The sequence below is a fragment of the Platalea leucorodia genome (genome assembly GCF_965183815.1).
Source record: "Platalea leucorodia genome assembly, chromosome: Z".
NCBI lineage: Eukaryota > Metazoa > Chordata > Aves > Pelecaniformes > Threskiornithidae > Platalea > Platalea leucorodia.
The window spans coordinates 45396051-45415182 of record NC_138858.1 but is presented as its reverse complement, the minus strand read 5'-3'; the positions used below and the strand labels follow the sequence as shown (position 1 = coordinate 45415182).

The 19132-nt window shown below is 41.9% G+C and overlaps 1 protein-coding gene across 1 annotated transcript in view; it reads left to right on the top strand.

Moving 5' to 3' along the window:
* The first annotated feature begins 848 nt into the window (after positions 1–848).
* The window catches only part of GOLM1 (golgi membrane protein 1), a 26613-nt gene continuing 8329 nt past the window's right edge, over positions 849–19132 (top strand). Inside the window, exons 1-4 of the mRNA XM_082336449.1 lie at positions 849–985; positions 4277–4456; positions 13829–13883; positions 14916–15018. Of these exons, the coding sequence (XP_082192575.1) occupies positions 857–985; positions 4277–4456; positions 13829–13883; positions 14916–15018 (467 nt within the window). The 5' untranslated portion in view covers positions 849–856. The remainder of the gene's footprint in view (positions 986–4276; positions 4457–13828; positions 13884–14915; positions 15019–19132) is intronic.

Sequence of the window (19132 nt, the reverse complement as noted above, 5' to 3'; positions counted from 1 at the left end):
CATTAAGACCAGACTTTATCATCTCATAGGATGAATATGGGCTAGTTCATACAGAATTGCAACTGCCCTTTGCCCCCGCTTTTCTGTTAAGATGGAAACATCTTTCCACAGAAACAACCCAAGTCTCATTAGCAACCAGTAGTACGCTTGGTACTGCTCATTCATTAAAGCAAGGGTTTTTATTTTCTGTTAGGATCAGAGAAGGCCGCTGAGGATCAAATCAAACATCACTTAATACAATTTACCATTGAAATCAACAGAGTGTCTGCTAATTTTTTTTATTATTTTTTAGATTATCCTTACAGTAATTTGGTTCAATCTTAGTTATTTATTTATTTATAAGCTTGGAACTGAAAAGCTGAAATAGTATTATGAGAGGGAATAAGTTGAAACTACGCAAGTTTGGGAAGCAAAGTGCAAATTACTCCTGAAACAGTGAGACTAAGTTATTTTCTGAGTAGATAAGATAACAAGGAATCTATCCTCTGTCTGTAGACCAGTGCTGTCTAATTAGCTTTTTGGGTGGAATATATGATAAAAGGATGGCTGGTTTGTTCTTTTTATTGCAGATTTTCATTATATTGTTAGGAATATCCAACACTTCCCCCCTCAATAAGCTTTATGTACAAGCTAATAGTATGACATGGCCTTTCTTCGTCCTTCAAATGGAAGTACCTAGACAGCATGCCTTCCTTGCTCAGTGTAGTCCCTTCAGCTGAGAGCTGTTGTGTTATTGCAGTAAAAGTTTCATTTTGTGTAGAAAATAGCTGTAGCAGAGGATGCAATATAACCTGTCTATTTTAATTTGCAGGTTTCCACGCTGTTGTGGTTCTTCGAGTTTGTTTTTTTTCTTGAAATGGTAGGGCTAGGAAACAGCTGCCGAGGGATGAAGTCTCCACCTCTCCTCGTGGCTGCGCTCGTGGCGTGCATCATTGTTTTGGGTTTCAATTACTGGATTGCAAGTTCTCGCAGTGTGGATCTGCAGGTAACTTCCTATTGCTCTGCCTGCCCTCTTGTATTTATGTGTTTAATAAACATCGTCCACAACAAGAAGGATGCTTCCCTTGTATGTGATGGGCCAGGAGCTTCAGCTTGTTGTAGGAATTTTCACAAATATTATAGTTTTTGCTTATCAGTACTGGGAGGTGGGGGTAGTGGGAGGAATGCCTGTTTGTAGGTGAGGGGGACCCAAAACTTGGAAGACCTGCTTGTATGGTACTTGTTACTTCTGCTCACACAAAGTGTTCAGCTATCTTATGCTGTTTCATTTTACAGATATGGCAGATGCCATCCTCTTGTTTTTCTTCCTAAATGTGCATTGAGACTGGCACTCCATTTTTAACCTGAATGGGCATCTGCAGTTCGCTCATCTCCCTAGATTTTTTTCTTACATGACCCATAAGGATGTATGCATGCTTTCCCACCAAGTAGAAGGAAATCTAGCTTGTTCAGAAACAGTGTCTAAAAATCTGAATTTGTGTTTCTTAGAAACCTTTCCTAAAAAGGGCATGCAACTCACATGGAAAAATTACCTTGTCTGCTATTTTTCTAATGGTAACTCTGTTTTCTGTGACTGTTCAGCTTGGGTTTTAATCCTTTCTGGAGCATGCGTTCTGAAGTTGAGAAGTACGTGAATAAAGTTTCTGGTTTGTGACAATGTGTGCAGGATGGTTCTTTTTTTTTCCTTTTTCTTTTTTTTTTTTTTTGTTTTTAACAAGCAAAACGAAAAACTAACAACCTGGTGATTAAACATGGTTGATGAGAGCTCCTCCGAAGTTTTTCCACTGAATTTGTATCATCTTTGTAGTTGAGCTGAATTTTAGTACTGAATTTACAGCTGTAGGAATTGAACTCCTGTTTCAGCTCAGAGTGGGCACTATTCAAACAGGTCTATGGCCATGCAATTAAGGGTGTGTCTTACCTTTCCTTTGATGGAGGGTATGATGCCCTGTCTTCTGAGACTCTGATCATCCCTTGTTTTCCCTTTAGTCAGTGGCCTCAGGGTGGTGGCTACCAGCAGGTAGTAACTCTGTCAGTATTGCTGAAGCTTTGCTGCATGGCCCTGAGGCAGCTTATAGCGAGGAAAATAAGCTACCATGCTAGCTTATTCTTGATCTCCATAACCTAGAGACATAAGATCTTCTTTACTGTTATTGATTTACTGTATCATCTTGAACATTTCTCCGAAAGTTAGTGTGAAAATTGTTTCACTTCTGCGTAGTCGTGCACTCTGAATGAAATAAAAGCATAGCCGAAGGCACGGATGGAGCTTCTAAAGCACTCTGTCAGCCCATTTGTTTGTTGGCAAGACTTGGCAGCTGTTATGACTGAAATGGAATAAGTGCTTTTCTTTGTTCTTGCACCTAAATTGCAAGTATTTTTCCTCCCCCCTTGCCCCTCCCCCCCCCCCTTTTGTGTTCTGCAATAATACAGAATCATAGACTGATTAAGGTTGGAAGAGACCCTTAAGATCATTGAGTCCAACCATTAACCTAACTGCCAGGTTCACCGCTAAACCATGTCCGTAAGCACCACATCCACATGTTTTTTTGAACACTTCCAGGGACTGTGATTGCACCACTTCCCTGGGCAGGCTGTTCCAATGCCTAACCACTCTCTCCGTGAAGAAATTTTTCCTAATATCCAATCTAAACCTCCCCTGGTGCAACTTGAGGCCATTTCCTCTCGTCCTATCGCTTGTTACCTGGGAGAAGAGACCGACCCCCACCTCGCTACAACCTCCTTTCAGGCAGCTGTAGAGAGCAATAAGGTCTCCCCTCAGCCTCCTCTTCTCCAGGCTAAACAACCCCAGCTCCCTCAGCCGCTCCTCATAAGACTTGTGCTCCAGACCCTTCACCAGCTTTGTTGCCCTCCTCTGGACACGCTCCAGCACCTCAATGTCCTTCTTGTAGTGAGGGGCCCAAAACTGAACACAGGACTCGAGGTGCGGCCTCACCAGTGCCGAGTACAGGGGCACTATCACCTCCCTGGTCCTGCTGGCCACACTGTTCCTGATACAAGCCAGGATGCCATTGGCCCTCTTGGCCCCCTGAGCACACTGCTGGCTCGTGTTCAGCTGGCTTTCTGCCAGCACCCCCAGGTCCTTTTCTGCCAGGCAGCTCTCCAGCCACTCCTCCCCCAGCCTGTAGCATTGCACGGGGTTGCTGTGACCCAGGTGCAGGACCCGGCACTGAGCCTTGTTGAACCTCATGCAGTTGGCCTTGGCCCAACGATCCAGCCTGTCCAGGTCCCTCTGTAGGGCCTTCCTACCCTCCAGCACATCAACACTCCTGGCCAACCTGGTGGCATCTGCAGACTTACTGAGGGTGCAGCATACTGTGGTGTAAGAAGATTTGGTCCATTTTCTTGGAGTCTTGGAAGATGCACAGTTTTTATTATATCTGTTTTTTAATCCACCTGGAATCCCCAGGTCTTTCTACATGGGTAAATTCTGTTGAAATTCCCCCACCCCCCACGTGTCTTTGTACTCTTCCTTGCTGCCGAAGAGTGATTTTAACCCAAAATGTTTAGAAACAATGTCCTGCAAAACAAATTCGTACTTTTTAAAAAAAAGGAAAAAAAAAAGCTGTGATAGTATCAAGCTTGATTCTTTACATTATGTTTCTGTGTTTGTATGTGCAGTATGTGATGGTGTTGAATTTTCCTCTGATTGTCAGTGCTCTTTGAGCAATCAAGAAGAACAATGATTTTCTGCTTATAAATGAGTTTTTCTCATATGTGACTGTGTAACAGCCATATGTCAGTTGTTTATGTAAAAGTTGTGCGGTGTTGTCCTCCCTCCACTCTTTCCCAGGTCTCCCAGGAAAGCGTATTGATTTGAGAGATGAGTTTCCCCTCTGAGTTAGTTTAGGATCAACACTGGGACATGCAGTGATGCCAGAATTGTCTGGATTAGGTTTAAAAAATAATTTGATGTTATACTTCATAAAGATTGTAGACTGCAATCTTTTTTTTATGGTTTTTTTTGTGGGAGTGTTTTGGGTGTTTTTAAGCTCAAGTACTGAGGCAGCTTTGCATTTCTCTTTAACTGAAATTTTGATAGTCTCTACAGAATATGCTGTATTGGTAATTTATGTAAAATTGGGGGGGCGGTGTCTGTGTGTGTGTGTCTGGCAGGTATCACTGGCTGACACAATGCTTTGATGACATTAGCATTGTTAGTTCTGTGAAATTTGGTATTCCTTGAATGTATCAGACAAGAGTCCGGCAAGGGGGAAGCATTTCTGTTTGCTTTGGCTAATTTCCTCTTCCTCAGGGTCGGATCATGGATCTGGAAGGCAAAGTCCGCAGGGCGGCAGCGGAGAGGGGCGCCGTGGAGCTCAAAAAGAATGAATTCCAAGGGGAGCTAGAGAAGCAGCGACAGCAGATTGACAAAATCCAGTCCTTGCACAGCTTTCAGATGGAAAATGCCAACAGAGTACATCAGGAAGAGAAGGTAGGGCCTTTTCTAGCCAGTTTTCTATGAGACTGTGGTTCACCAAGACACTCTGTGCCACAGAATGCAGTTGCTCAAATGTTCCAGCTGATGGGCACGCAGTCAATGTTGGTGTGGCAGAACATTTAATTTATGTATCATTGTGTAATATTTAGAAAATGGACATTGAATGCACATTATAGCATTCATTGTATAATGTGTGAAATATTAGAAGCTGCAAGTAACAGCCCTTCTGAATAAAACTTCTACCCCATCTATAAATCATTGTTACCAACCTTGCATTGGCCTCTGGCTTTCTTTCCTGTATGCTAGTGTTTTAAAACTTAAGAAAAAGAAGAAGATGCACCAACAGATATATTTGTATTCCCAAATATATTTGTGTACATTTGTAGGCATAAAATAGTTGACGTTTATTCCTAAATGCATTACAAATTTTGTGGCAACTTGGCCTTCTGCCTCCAAAACCCAATGGCACTGGGAAACTTCAGAAGGTTAGACTAGCCTTTTGTGGCAGTGCTCCTGACAGTGCAGCATTGCCAGAGGGATGGAAGTCCTTTGTGAAGAATGTGAATGTACCTACTGAAATAGCAGTGTGTATGATTATTGCTGTGTAGTATCTTGCAAACAGTTTTGTTTTGTACTTTCCTCATGTTGCTGGTACTGCCTTGGATGTGGCTGTTAGCCATTAATATCACTTTTCTCACTGTTGCCAGAACTATTTAGCTGGCCGTATTCATTCTGGGTTTATTGGTTCTCCTGTAGAGCCTCTTGACTGAAGTCTATAGATGAGCTTTCCAGGATTATTATTTTCAGCAGACTGAACAGACACAGATAATGGTAACAGGTACTCTTCAGGTAAAGGGTTCACCATTAGGTGACAGTTCGGTGCTCAAAATGTGCGGTACATGAACAAAATATCACCAGAATAATCTTTGAAGGACTTAGAGTAAGAAAAATTGGATAAAACGGAAGGTGGAATTGTTTCATTGATATGCACATCAGTGGCATATATTTTTAATTTATTTTGAAATAATTTTTATCCAAGGTCTTCAAAGAAGTAATAAAACAATTCTTTTTACCTCTTTTGAGACAAACATGTTTCTCTGATAATTTCTCTCTTCTCTTTGGCTTCAGTCTTTGTGTATGCTTTAAAAAAGGTGAGGTATAGTTTGTCTATTTTTCTTTAATTTATGTATTTATTAAAAAGGTACCCCAGGATAATTGGACAGCATTCGAGCGAGTAGTCAGTCTTCTTGTCACTTCTGCCTCCTGATAGTGGGCATTGCTACTGAGTGCTGTGGGAATTGTTTAAATTTACCACCCTCTGGGAACGTACCCCAGTTTACATTTTGCTGAAACCCATCATTCTGTTTTGACATCTTTTTGCATTCCAATTCTGTCCTGCAAGGAGTGAAAGCACATGCATGAGTTAAAAAAAAGAAAAAAAAAGGTAAGAAAAGGGCAAACAGAACTGTGTATTTGCTTAATTTACTCTACAGTCTTTTTTACAAGGGAAATACATTTTATGCTTCCTTTTCATAAACAGATTTTCCTTTAGCCAGAATTATTGAAAGTCACTGGAACTAAAAGTGCTGGCCACGGAGTTTACAGCACAGGCTGGCCAGATGGGTGGATGTCGAGAGCTGGTGACAGGAAGCTCGGTGGATGAAATGTTGCTTCTGCCAAGCACGGTGTACAACCTTTCTGCTTCAAATTACTGTGGTACCAGACAAATGTAGCTGGCACCACACAATCCACCTTTCTTCTGGTGGTGGTGTTCTTGAGTCTAGAGGACATGTAGGAGCTGTCACCCATTAAATCTGGCATCTGTGCCAGGAAAAGTGGTGGGAAGTCTTGTACAAAAACAGAACAGCTGTTGGACGTGGGGGTGAATGTGGTAGTCTGGGGAAGAGTCAAAGCGGCTTCTGGAAGAGGAAATCTTGTTTCTGAAGTCTCTTGTAGTTCCCTTCTGAAGAGTCAGTGACCAGGATGAGGGAGACTAATGAATGCATTCACACCTGGAATTGCAAAAGGCTACGCGTGCATGGCTTGTAGAGAAATCGGGCAGCCGCATGATAAGACAGTGTTATCACAGGGATGAATGATAAGGCAGAAGTTACAAAGCAGCTTAGAAATAAACTGGGTTAGTTGTTATACTTTCGGGAGGTCACCGGTGGAGTTCTGGAGTGCTGGGAAAGGCACGCATAGGAGAACGAGGAGGATAACCAAAGCTGTGCAGTATTTTATCTATGGGAATCCACAGTGTGGGTTACAGGCTGGACAACAGCCAGCTGACGAGAGCCATCGTGGGCATCTCTAGGATCCAGAATGGTGCAGAGAGTGCTCGTGGCTCGGAGAGACAAGGCATGGCTGTTCTCCATCCACTGATGGGCTTCAAATGCAGTCAGCAACTTGTAGTTCAGAATAAGCAGAAGTGCTCTTCACGCAGTAGATTGTGAAGCTGCAAGTGTGTGACATCCATAATGCCCAGTTTCAGTGGGTCTGTGTGGGTTAAAAAGCAACTGAATAACCTTGGACAAACACCTGCCCCACCACCCAATACAAAGGTGTTCGTTCTGGCTCCAAACGTTCCTCAGTCAGAAGTAGCTGCTGCTTGGAAAATACTGTGCTTTATGGCTGCCTTGGTGTTCATTTGGCATTCAGTGTTAGAGACAGGTGGGGGCAAGGCGGGTTTTGGGGCTGATCTAGTATAGCTGTTACTTCCTCTTAAGTGCTTTTCCCTCCATCGTCCTAAAATGTAGTTGTTCAGTCATGGAATAGTCTATGAAGCTTGCTATTGAAACCCCAGGAGCTGATGCTGTAGGAAGCATTAGATAGAAGTGGTGCAATGGACTCACTTCCTGTCTTCTGCTTTTTGTGACTGGAGAAGAGCATGTATCAGGAGCCTGAGGTGGTAGGATGAGCGTGTATGTGCCTGCGCACCACTTGTGGCAAATTCAAAATTTGCTCTTGTTGCGACACGCAAGCAAATATCTTGCAGAGATGTTGGTTTTTTTCCAACTCTGTGATTTATGAGTAGGGAGAGTTGTTTTACTGGGAACCCGTGTGTTTGTTGAAAGACGCCATCAGCCACGTTGGCACGGGTTCATCCACTCTAATTTAGGAATGCCCCTGATATGGTGGCAGGGGAGAGAGGGAAAGCTTAGTTCCTCTCACTAAGGCCCTTGATCTGAAGAAGCTGTCCAAGATCAGAGGTTATTTAACAATGCGATGTGGAATATAAGAAAAGACTATTTCGGAGTGCTTTTCTTCTGGTGTGTGTATGTATATCCATGTGTGAGTGTGTGTTGTATATTCACATGTGCATACGTACGTATTTGTATACACACACAGCCACACACGTATCCTTGTTTCTTGGCTCCATGGATTGGTATCCAGGATTCCTGGGAGGCAAGTAATGAATTCATCCTTTCTGGTTGCAGGAAACTTGGTCCTTGAACTGAACTTTATTTACCCCATGGGGATTAACAGCAAATATTTATCTGGTCCAGGAAGGATGAATGCAAATCCAAACCCCAAGTCTCTCAATTGGCTTTAAAAGTAATACAAACTGTCTAACTAACTAGACAGATCTTTGTGTGATAAAAGGGGTTTTGTTTAGTTCTTCTTGTTGTTCTTAAAGGAAAATGAAAATGCTTTCAGCTGATGTATAGGAGTGAATGGTCTGTCTCAAAACCTCCTCTTTTTTCAGGGAGAAATTATGGTTCTTCTGGTTATAGAAGAAATCTATATGGGAACAAACTTTCACAATCTGGACTCCTTACCAAAAGCAACTCTCAAGTAACATTCGAGACCCATCTTAATTGCAGTTCATCTCTGCTCACTGTGTCTTATTAGTCTGATGATAAAATACAGAATAATTATGCCACTGATTTAGTTTCATACCAAACTCATACACGAATAAGATACTTGCCATGTTAAAGTTATTGTTGGCGGCAGTGCGGTAACCACTTTGAGTTAAATCTGCCTTGTTTTCTATTAGAACTGTGTCTGTGCTACTTCAAAGACAAGGGCATAGAAGGTAGGAGGTAGTCAGAGCCTGAAATACCCCATGGGGTCACCATTCACTGAGGCAATGTAATCCTAGGAAATTGCTGTCGTAATTATTCTCTTAGGTCTGTGTATGTATAAAACACTTCTATCACCAGTCTGCTTTTAAAAAATCTGCTTGAATTTTTAAGGATTAATGTAGATTTAGCAAATGGCTTCTGGAAATCCACACAGAAATAGACTGAAGAGATCAAGAGAGCTTACACGAACTCTTAGTTAACAACAGATGAGGAATCAGGAGTGCAAAAGGGCTGTTTCTAATCCGTAAGCAATTTTCTAAAGAACAATATTCTGTATGGTTGTTATTCAGGACTCGTAGCTTCTGGGATGTGCACAGCCACGATAGTCTTTTTGAAGAGGGTAACAGGAGAACAATACGTGTAATCTCTCGTATTTTTAACTGCTACATGCTTTTGCCATTTGTCATTTTCTTTGGATTTATGTAATTCTTCCCCAGCCTGCATCTTGTTTTACTGAGGGGCCAAGCTTTGAACATTATATGTGAAGCACGTCACTGTCATGTTGCTCAGTGTCTTTTAACGCTGGCCACAGCTGCTCTTGGATCCCCTCCCTCAGGGAAAATTTCAATTCCCAGCACAGCCTTCTGAGACAAAATACCTATCCGTATGCGGAGAGTCGGCTCTGCTCAAAAGGAATGACAGCTGGTGGGGGGAGGAGAGAGAAGAAAGCCTGCTGGGAAAAAGAAAAGGTGCCTATGGGTGTTTTGCTTTTGTTTTTTAAACCACGCAATGTTGCATCTTCTACTTTTGAAAAGGCTTTAAGGAAAAGCAAGCACTACCTCATGCCCCACTCTCCTTGCCATAGCGTGATGTTACTAAATTAGCAAGAGAAATCAGTCTGCTTGCTCATAACTGGTACAGCAGAGGTCTAGAAGACTATCTCTGTTTAAAATATATTTTTACATGGTGGAGAAAAAAAATGGATGGTCTGGGACTAGCTGAACTGTAGGCACCCAAAGAGTGGAAATTTAGAGTATGTGTAGCTTAGGAGTTAACTACTAGAATATTTCTACCTCTTCATAGCAAAATGAATGGACAAAAAAGAAAGCGGAAAGTACATTCTATATACCTGTACAGGTTTTGCATTAAGATTCTCACATCATAGGATTCTGTTTTGTTTATACTGCCTACTGTTTGCGTTTTAATTAAATATAACAATGTCATGAAAGTCCTGTAGCTGCACAGGGCTTATTTTCTCCAATTGACTTGCTGTTGCCCTGCAACTGTAAAAGTAATTTCTTATTCATACGTGTCAACTTCCTCTCTCTTCTCCTGAGAGTGTAAGAAATCGTTAACTTCACAATTTTGATGGTTTCTGCAGTTTTGAGGGCTGAACTGCACCATGTCATGGTGCATGTGTCCTTCAGCACAAAAAAAGAGAGTCTAGATTGCTTTTAGCAGAGGATGTGAAACAAGATTGACTCCCTGATCTTTACCAGGATCACTCTTTGGGAATAGAGCTGGTTTTCGGTTTTGGTTTGTTTTTTTCCACTTCATTGGTTGGGTTTTTTTTCCTTTTATTGAGGATGGGAAAAAGTCTGTAATTTCTGAATGGAATTCAGTTCAGTGAGACATAGGTTTAAATTAAAACGTGTCCTCCATTTTGGGCTTGACATTTGTTTTAGACTTGCTTCAATTGGTGCTCCTCCACTGAAGTATACATGAGTGTGCAGCACACAGACCAACCCATAAGATAAATACTTTCTTAGGGATCTTATTTATGAACTTTTTCCCCACTTACTAATATGTAGCTAGCCATTAATCTCATGTCCTAGAATGAAAAAGCCTTTTTGTGGCTAGTAGAAATGGTTTCTTTACTCCTGAAGATGATTTCAAAGTGGTGAAGAAGAAGAGTACCAAGAAAGAAAAGAATTGATGATGCATGTTACTAGGAGAGTGTGTATGTGGGGAGGTGTGTTTGCAAAAATAGGGAAGGGGGGTGAGAATTTCCAAATATAATTAAGACATGAACAACAGCTAATCAAAATACGGCTTGTGCTGTGCTGCCAGCATGGCGGTGGGGAGCAGTATGAGCGTGCAAGGCAGAACTGCTCCTTTTCTTTGTGGTGAGGACTTGGATCAGTTTGAGTTAATCATGAAATAGGTGCCCTTCTTCTCCCTGATTAATTATAAATGCTTGTTTCTGCTGTTTTTTGCATGTATAAATCTTACCCTCCCAGCTTGCTTTGTTCCCAGCTCGTTTTGTTCTTACCAGCTGATTTACTGGTGCTGTGGCTCATTTTTTTCCTCCTTGTGAGAGCTATGCTTGTGAATGCAAAGCCCCTTTTTTCTTAGGTTTTAGTTCTGAAACCAGTGTTTACTCTCATCAAGTTCTTTGCCATTTTATTCGTTTTTCCTGTTGCAATATCTCATTATGCTTTTATATACACCATGTACAGTCAATGTTAGCACATACGTCAGTTCATTGTGCTTGAGTTAGCTTGATTTATGACAGTAGCAAGTGATAAAGGAGTTATTGTAGCAATGCCTCCAAGGAATATGTTTATGGAGACTACTCTATAAGGCATTAATTGGATCAAATGCATGTACGTAATTCAGAGTATGTGCTCATAACATATGCTTTGAAATAATTTATCTCAGTGCTTCCTTGCACATATTTCTGCATTATGTTTTGGGTTTTTTAAACAATAACTTTAAATTTTGTGTTTCTTAAGCGGAGGATGGCTTATGTAGACATGTTCTGTGGTGAATAAAAAAATAAATATATCTTTGGCAGTTGTCATTAAAAAAATTGCTGTCCAGCTGGAGCAAGGTTTTTCCATCACTGTTAGTGGCAGTGTAGCTTTTGATTTTTGGTTTCTGAAGACCTGCTGTCCGCAGCACTGACTCCAGTCAGGAGTCTGACTTTTCCTCTGTGTTAGTCGCAAGGACTTCTGTGCAAGACATGTTTGCAAATATAATGAGTTGATTTTATGTTACATTTACTCTGTCACAGAAAATCAGATTTTGATATGGTGATACAGTAAGTCTCCAAAAGCTGGATTCTCACTCCTAGGGATCATAGCTATTCTTTTGTGGGCTGAATGAGATTTAAAATGTGAGTTTCTTCCTAGAACTGATTTTTGGCATGTGTTGGCTGGGTGCTTCCCAGCAGTTTGCTTTCTTGACCTGCATACCCCCCCCCCAATGATGTCTGCCTAATTCACAACCATGAGGTGAAGATTAGTTAACGCTTGGATGACAGGAGGAGGAACAGAAAGCCTGGCATTACTGATGCAGTCGGATTGGAAGTTGGCAGTTGGAGCACTGCCCTGTAAATTATTAAACAGTATTTCCTGCTCCAGTTAAACAGCTAACTAGATTTTCGTCATTTTTTTCCTGGACTCTTACCCACAAATTCAGGGCTGTAGGTGTGGCGTTGCCAAAAGGAAGTTTTATATGCAATCCACAAAGACCAATGCTCGCCTTTTTTTTTTTTTCTCCTGATATGATTTAAGGAGGCTTTTTCACATGGCAGATCATTTTATTCGCTTCATCTAATCGTAGTTATTATTGTCCTAATGTACAAAACATTTATCACGTCTGTTTTACCGTCAAATAAGTGGTCCTGGTATTTGGGAGTTTCATTTTAAGAAAAAAAAAAACCCACACAACACAACAAACTCTGGGAACATAAAATTGCCATGTCATACTGATTTTTCTAATCTATTGACGGGTTCTGATAATGGCCAGTGCTGGAAACCCTGAAGGTGATAATCATGGAACAACCCGATTCCAGTGCTCACACATTAGCAAAAGTTGGCATTTCCATCTTAACATTAACTTCCTTTCCCTGATAAACCAGTGAAAACAAATACCGAGTCTTTTTTTTTACCTGTCCTATGAGAAAGGAGAGGGAGAGGTATTAAACGATCCTAAGTATATGTTGTTATTCATGGTGGTAGTGTTTTTTTTTTTTCTTTTTCACAAAGGAGCAAGGCCTTTGCTCTTATGGTTTCACAGTGGTGTTCACGGACTGGCTCTATGTATAGAATGGTGTAGGAATATTTCTTTTATTGAGCGGAAAATGGCTGCCTCTTCATCAACATGTGAATGACTGCCTGTTCGAACTGGGACTCTTTAAAGGGTCAACAAAAGACAAATTACCCCCCTGCTATGTGCTGTCCCACTCAGATTGATTCAATGCTTCACTTTTCCTAATCAACTGGCACTTATTACTGTAGTCTTTGTGAAAAAAAGGCACTGACAACGTTGTCGGTGTTTCAGGGTGACTTGGGCAGGCAGAATGGATGCAGGTATTTCTTTGCATTAAAGTGCTGTGGACATACATCAGTACTTCAGCAGAAACTTCGGGAAACTGGGGACTTGATGTATCCTGTTCTGGGACCCCTGCAGAACACTGGGGTTTCCTAGGAGAATGATAACGAGGAAATTGGCAGTGAAGCATAAGAAATATGCTCCTAAGACTGGACTGGATTGTTTCTGAAGGGTCAGTGGATCTCATTTTTTTTGTAGTCTTAAGAAGACTCTTCTGCACCAGACTTTCTAAATGTTAGATATTAATCTGAGTTGTCCTGACATCTGGCTCACAGCAATTAATTTCATTTAGACTCTCCTTAGTTCCGTCAGTATTCAGGTGTTTTGGGGCATGTGTATGTATGGGTTGGTAGAGGAGGATTGATGAAAGAATGGACAAAACATGTTCCTATGTTGACTGCCTCTTCAGAATGAGAGAGAGCAAAGTGAGGGAATGGAAGAAGGTCACTCCAGCACTTTCTTATCAAAGTGAGGGAGAGGATAGTAAAAAAAGTGGTACAATGCAAGGGCTTCACGTTGCTTTCATACAGTTTCTTTATGCTCTGACTAATGCTTTGATAGCTCATTCTTGCATGCCTGGATGCAGGTGTATTGATTTCCTGGTGAGAGGGTAGTTGGTAGCAAGCTGTGCTACGCTGTATTCTTCCGTCAAGGGATAAATACAGTAAATCTGACTGTGACTGCAATTGTGAGATTAAACCAGAATAATGCAGCAAGCAATTTTAGTAGCGGACTCTTTAAATTCTGCCCCTTTTTATTTAAGTGCAGTGATCTCTTACCCACTCCCCACCCTGTTTACTGGGAAACCTGGGTTAAAGCGAGTGTTTGTTGTTTGCAATAGTAAATCTGCAGAGCAGCTAAAATTTTTTGTGTTTGACTGTAACCCAGCACTTCGCAAAGAAAAGATCTTGTTACAAGTGCTTTGGTTGGTGTTGTTTATAATATTGATGGTAACACAGGTCCTTTGCAATTAAAACATTGTTTTCTGTTTTGGTCCTTCCAGGCAGTGCTGATGAGTAACATCACAGTAAATGAACGATTGATCCAGAGTCTACGAGGTACGTCATAATACCCCTACCCATCTCTCTCATATCGCTTTTTAAGACTTCCATTTTTCTGGTGTCTTCTGAGAATGCTGCCTTTCTTCATTCATGTCATGGGGACGGTGCAGGAGCTGTGGTGACTTAGACCATGCATCTGCATAGTTCCAGTTCAGTGAAGTGTCAGACTAATCTGCCTCAATGGTAGAAGGATTTGTCCATGTAGTGTTTGATATAGGACTTCTGACCCTTATGATATAAAATAATATAGAATAAAACTAGCTTCTGTGTGTACTGTTAATATATTTATTCTTCATTCTACCTTTTGCAGTGTATTCTTGCATTCCTCCCTGAGGTGTTTGGGTTGTGCATTTTAACACCAGGGGAATTCACAAACTCCTATATTAAATAAGAAAACTTGGTCTAATTAATTTCTGTTCATGTTGGTGCTTCAAAATCGTGTTAGCAATTTATTCCTCAGGAGGTCTGGGGAATGGATCCTAAGTTCTATAAACAGGTAAATATGTTGTGGTGCCTTCTTCTGGTGCCCTCACACAGAGCTTTCTATGAGGAAGAAAGTTCTAAATCATAGATGCCTCTATTTTTGAGGAACATAACTGTAAATTGCATATTATTCAGGGAAGCATTGTAAGCTTGTCTTTAGATGGCTAATAAACATGAACGCCATTTCATACTATGTTCTGATTAATATTTCATAGACCTGAAGATTTCCTGGGCTGAAACCTAGCAGAGCAAGGGTTCGCAAACAAGTTCAGAGTATTCCTTCTGAGGGAAGGGCAGTCAGATATCTGTTACACTGGTTTTGTTAGTATGTTAGGCTGAAAGGCTATTCTTACCCAATCATGTGCATCTTTGATGAATAAATTCAACAATTATTTATGCATTTGTATACAAAATGTAGTGAGCACGACATAGGGATGGAGTTAGTGTGCTTACTATCAATCTGTTGTTTGATACTCCTATTGTAATATAGGTAGGTATGTATGTGTATGTGTATTTTAATATATATTTTAATGCTGTTTTGGTCAGAACACTTGAAAGAGTTACAGGTAGAATATGGAAAGCTACAGCTGGATGTTTACAGGTTTCAGAAGAACCAGACTAACCTTCAGAGGAAGTTCTCCTATGACCTGTAAGTATGTTTCTTCTAAAAGATGACTTCTCGAGTTGAAGGTGACTTGGTTATAACCCAGAGTATTCTTGTGATAGCTATAGCACTGTTAGTAAATGTACAGGCCAAACTTGGAATAGCTTTTTTCTTTTTTTCCCCTGCTTAAGAATGAAGGATTAGTATTAGTGCTTTTGGGATACTTCCTGATTACCAGTTGGTTGTGTACTCTTTTTTTTTTTAGGGCATTATTACTCATTTAATAATGATGACCCAGATGGATTGTATTAGTGGATTTCTAATAATTTAGGACTTCTAACAGAAAAGTAGAAGGAAGTTGGACACTTAAGTTTGTACCAACCTTTTATTAAGCCACATTGCACTTAAGTGTCTGTTAAGGTACTTTTTCCCTCCAAGTTTGTTGTGTATCATGGTTGTTAAGCACGATCTCTTTGCTGTTATGTGAAATGACAGAGCTGGGACTCCTGGACCGCTGTTGATAGTTCTTTGCTAGTTAGAGTATCTGTTTGCCAGCATCTTCCTTGTAAGGCTGAGATCAGCAAGAATAAACGGATCTGTAGGTGTATGTATGTGCTGTACAGTCATACTCTGCATGAGAGGTGCATCCCTGAAGCACTGGTTTGATACACATGTGCGGGGAAGTGATACAAGGCAAATGTAGTGAGTTGGGTTTCTGAAAACAGGTTTATTGCCCCTGTCTGGTGAAATGTTTTCAAGTACAGCTCCGTTGAGGAAATCACTGACAGAGCATCCCTGCTTGTGGGAGTGTACTGTAAAGAATCCCTCTTTGTGTAACAGAAGCAGCTTGGCTCTGGAGGGTACAGCTCCAGGGTCAAGGCTGGCTCAAGGTGAAGAGCTGAACAAGTTACAGTGGGGAAGATGGGTTAGCTTGTGTCAGGATAGGTGTAGAGATGGGTGCGATAATTCAGCCACGTGCTAGCTGAACAGGGACTCAGGTAGCTGGTCTGCCTCCAGTTGGTCCTGAGGCAGGTGTGCTGTTCCCTGCAGTCTCTCAACTGGAGTCCGTAAAAGCAGTTATCTCAGTCAAGGAGCTATGCTTTCTTCACTAGCTTTGCTGAATAACATTTAAGTGTTAATTTTCTAATTCCTGGATTTTTTTGTAGCTATATAAGTGAGGAAAACAAACTTTGCACTCAAATTTTCATGGAATGCTTTATAGCCTGGGCACCCTGTAGCATTCACACAATTCTAGCAGGAACATATATAAATGTATTTTTTAAATGTTGCTTGTTGTGTACCTTTTGGGGGGGGGGTGTTGGAACATTAATATTTCACTGTCGTAAGTTATAAGTTAGTTATATTACTGACTTTGCATTGTATTCTGGTAGTTGTAGAAACATATATCTGATTGCACATACAGTCCTCTCTGCTGTTACTAAATGCTTGCTTAATACTGTCATTTTAAATGCGTACAAACAACCTTTTTCCAACGTGATTATGGGCCTAGAAAAACAAGTAGTATTAGAAAGACTCAAAATGTTACTTTTAATCTGTCTTCCTTCCTTCCCTCAATATTACGAGTAAACCAACATGTTGCCTCTCTGCTCATCTGTAGTAGGCCTTGGCAGGAGGGGGCATTAGACCTGCTTTTGTGCTATGCCAGTGTTTCTTCCTTTGACTTGGAGTTGTGTGAATGAAGGATTTGCACCTTATGTATTGAGTACACTTTGCCCAGTGGAAAAATGATGAGACAGTATTATTGTATAATTGAAAATGTTATAAAAAGATGACAGAAGTCAAATGCCTTTTTTTTAACTGCACACATTGTAAATCACTCTGTCTAAACAATCGGATGTTATACTGTAGAAGACAGTGATGAAATCGGTTGTGCATGTGGAAGGCATAAGAACAAAATTTCTGAACTTAGAAGGCACAAAAATAATTGTTTTTTCTCATGCCCAAGTCTTGAAGTTTCATCTTAGCATTTTTGTTTTGAGCAAGCTTAGTGTTTTCCATACAGAAGTCAACAGGAGTTGTGTGAGCTTACTGGTGGTGTGTGCAAAAGGAGCGCACGTTCCTCAGCAGCGGACTTACTGAGACACCCTTGGTGCACACTGCGCCCAGCGCTGTCTGCTTGCGGTAGAGCTCGCTCAGCAAAGGCTGACTGGCAGCACTGACCCTTCTCCCCTGCAGCAGCCAGAGAGAAACGGAAGCCTCTGGACTGAGAAAGGAGCTGATGGTACATGCTCCTGGAGGACAAAGGTGCTCTGTTTCTCACGGTGGGGGCATGAATCCAGCAGCCGGGGAGGGGAGAGGCTGCACGTGCATTCCCATGCGTGCAGAGCACGCCTGTTCATGACCAGGTACGCAGGTTAGCGTGGCCACACGAAGCACACGAGCACGCACACCACCAGTAGCCTCATCCCGCTCCCCTGGGGGGGGACGTCCACTAATGCAAAACGTGCTTGTGTGCATACGTACCGGCTGGCACCAGTCCCCGCACCACCCACGCGCAGCCCTCCCACTCCGGTCTGACTCCAGCCGCTGCACTCGCACCCCTGCACGCACACGTACACAGACTGACGGGAGAGTCCGTCACCCAGGAAAGAGGCATTTAATAAGAAATGGGACAGACTGTGCTGATCCAAGTGCAGGGCAAGGCCAGACAAGCGCACCGACCAGCAACGTGTTTACATGCGACCAATTTTGTTTGTCCCCTTATCTCTCTTTTCTCATGCTTATTCCTACCAGAGATCCATCCCTTTCCCTGCCTTCCGTCCTGTAATAAGGCTTGTGCAATCCTGACATGTTCTACCCCTGCATCCCATAATGTGTCCCCTACCCTGGGGCAGGAGACACCTTGTTCCTGTTGATTCGTCATGATGGGTTTCACGCTGGGACATGAGGGCTGAGGATGACCTGTGACAGCCCTGGGGCTGTGGGGTGGTCTGGACAGGGCGTCCCTTGTTCTGTCTGTAATTTAGGCTCCCTGCTGCCCTTGTGTGTCTGTGCTCCTTTGGGCTCATGGAGGTGGGCTTCGGATGGGCTGATGGCTCCTGTGATGGACCCGGGAGCAGCTGGGGGGGGGATTACTTGGGCTCCTTTGTGTGTGCGCAGGTGAGCCTCTTTATCACAGAAATGAAGTCTTTAATCTTGTGAGAGAGAAGACGTGCTACAGAGACTGAATTTAAGAGCACTGGTTCTGCACGTTTGAAATATGTCATGTCGATGGGATGAGGCGGAGAAACTAGTGCTGTTCTTATGCATACAACAACTTCTGAAGCATGAGTATTCAAATCCCCAGAAATCCCTTTTACAAGAAGGGAATTCCTTCACAGATAATAAATTAAAAATTATGAGGATTTGTCACAGATGTTAAATGAACTTTATTTTCATGTGCAGTGTGGGATGGGAGAGCGTTTACGAAAGGTTGCTCTGTCTCCAACTTCAGGTTGTCTGTATACTGCATCTTTCTCAGGCTTGCAAACTGAGGTGCAGACAATTCTGATGTCCTTCTGTTTCCTAGAAATTAGTGAATGTGTGCATAACTCAAGCCTATGTTGTTTTATTGTCTCTGATGTTCACTGACTTATGAAGCCCTGCTTACTTTGATGACTCTTCCATGTATTACCATTAGCAAAATCAGACATTAGAATAATGCCTAGTCAAGACGAAACGGTAATAAAGGTAATTAATTTATCAGTTCATAAAGGTAATTAATTTGACAGCTCATAGCATATCTATCACTCCTCTTCCTTTCTGGGTGTGAACTACAGAACAGATTTTTTGCTTTTAAAAAGGGGTGTGTGTGTGTGGAGAGGGACGAAAGTGCAATAAAAACGAGTGACTTGGTGTTGTAGAGGGCACATGCCCTGAGAATTCCTCTGGATTAGATAGTAGCTTAATTGCAGCTTGAGGAAGTGGAACATGCCTGTCTGAACCAGCTGCTGTTACACTGGAGATAGCAACACTCTGACAGAGCCGGGCTCAGAGTTTCATCCCCCATCTGTCTTAGCGAGGGGGAGGTAAAACTTGCGCTGTGTTGACCGTGTTGTTGTGCACAGGATGCTGAGTGAGGTTTCGCATGCAGAAAGATGTGTTTGCAGGGTCTGTAGCTGATGGTATACATTGAACTCAAAGTTACCTTAGAGTGGAA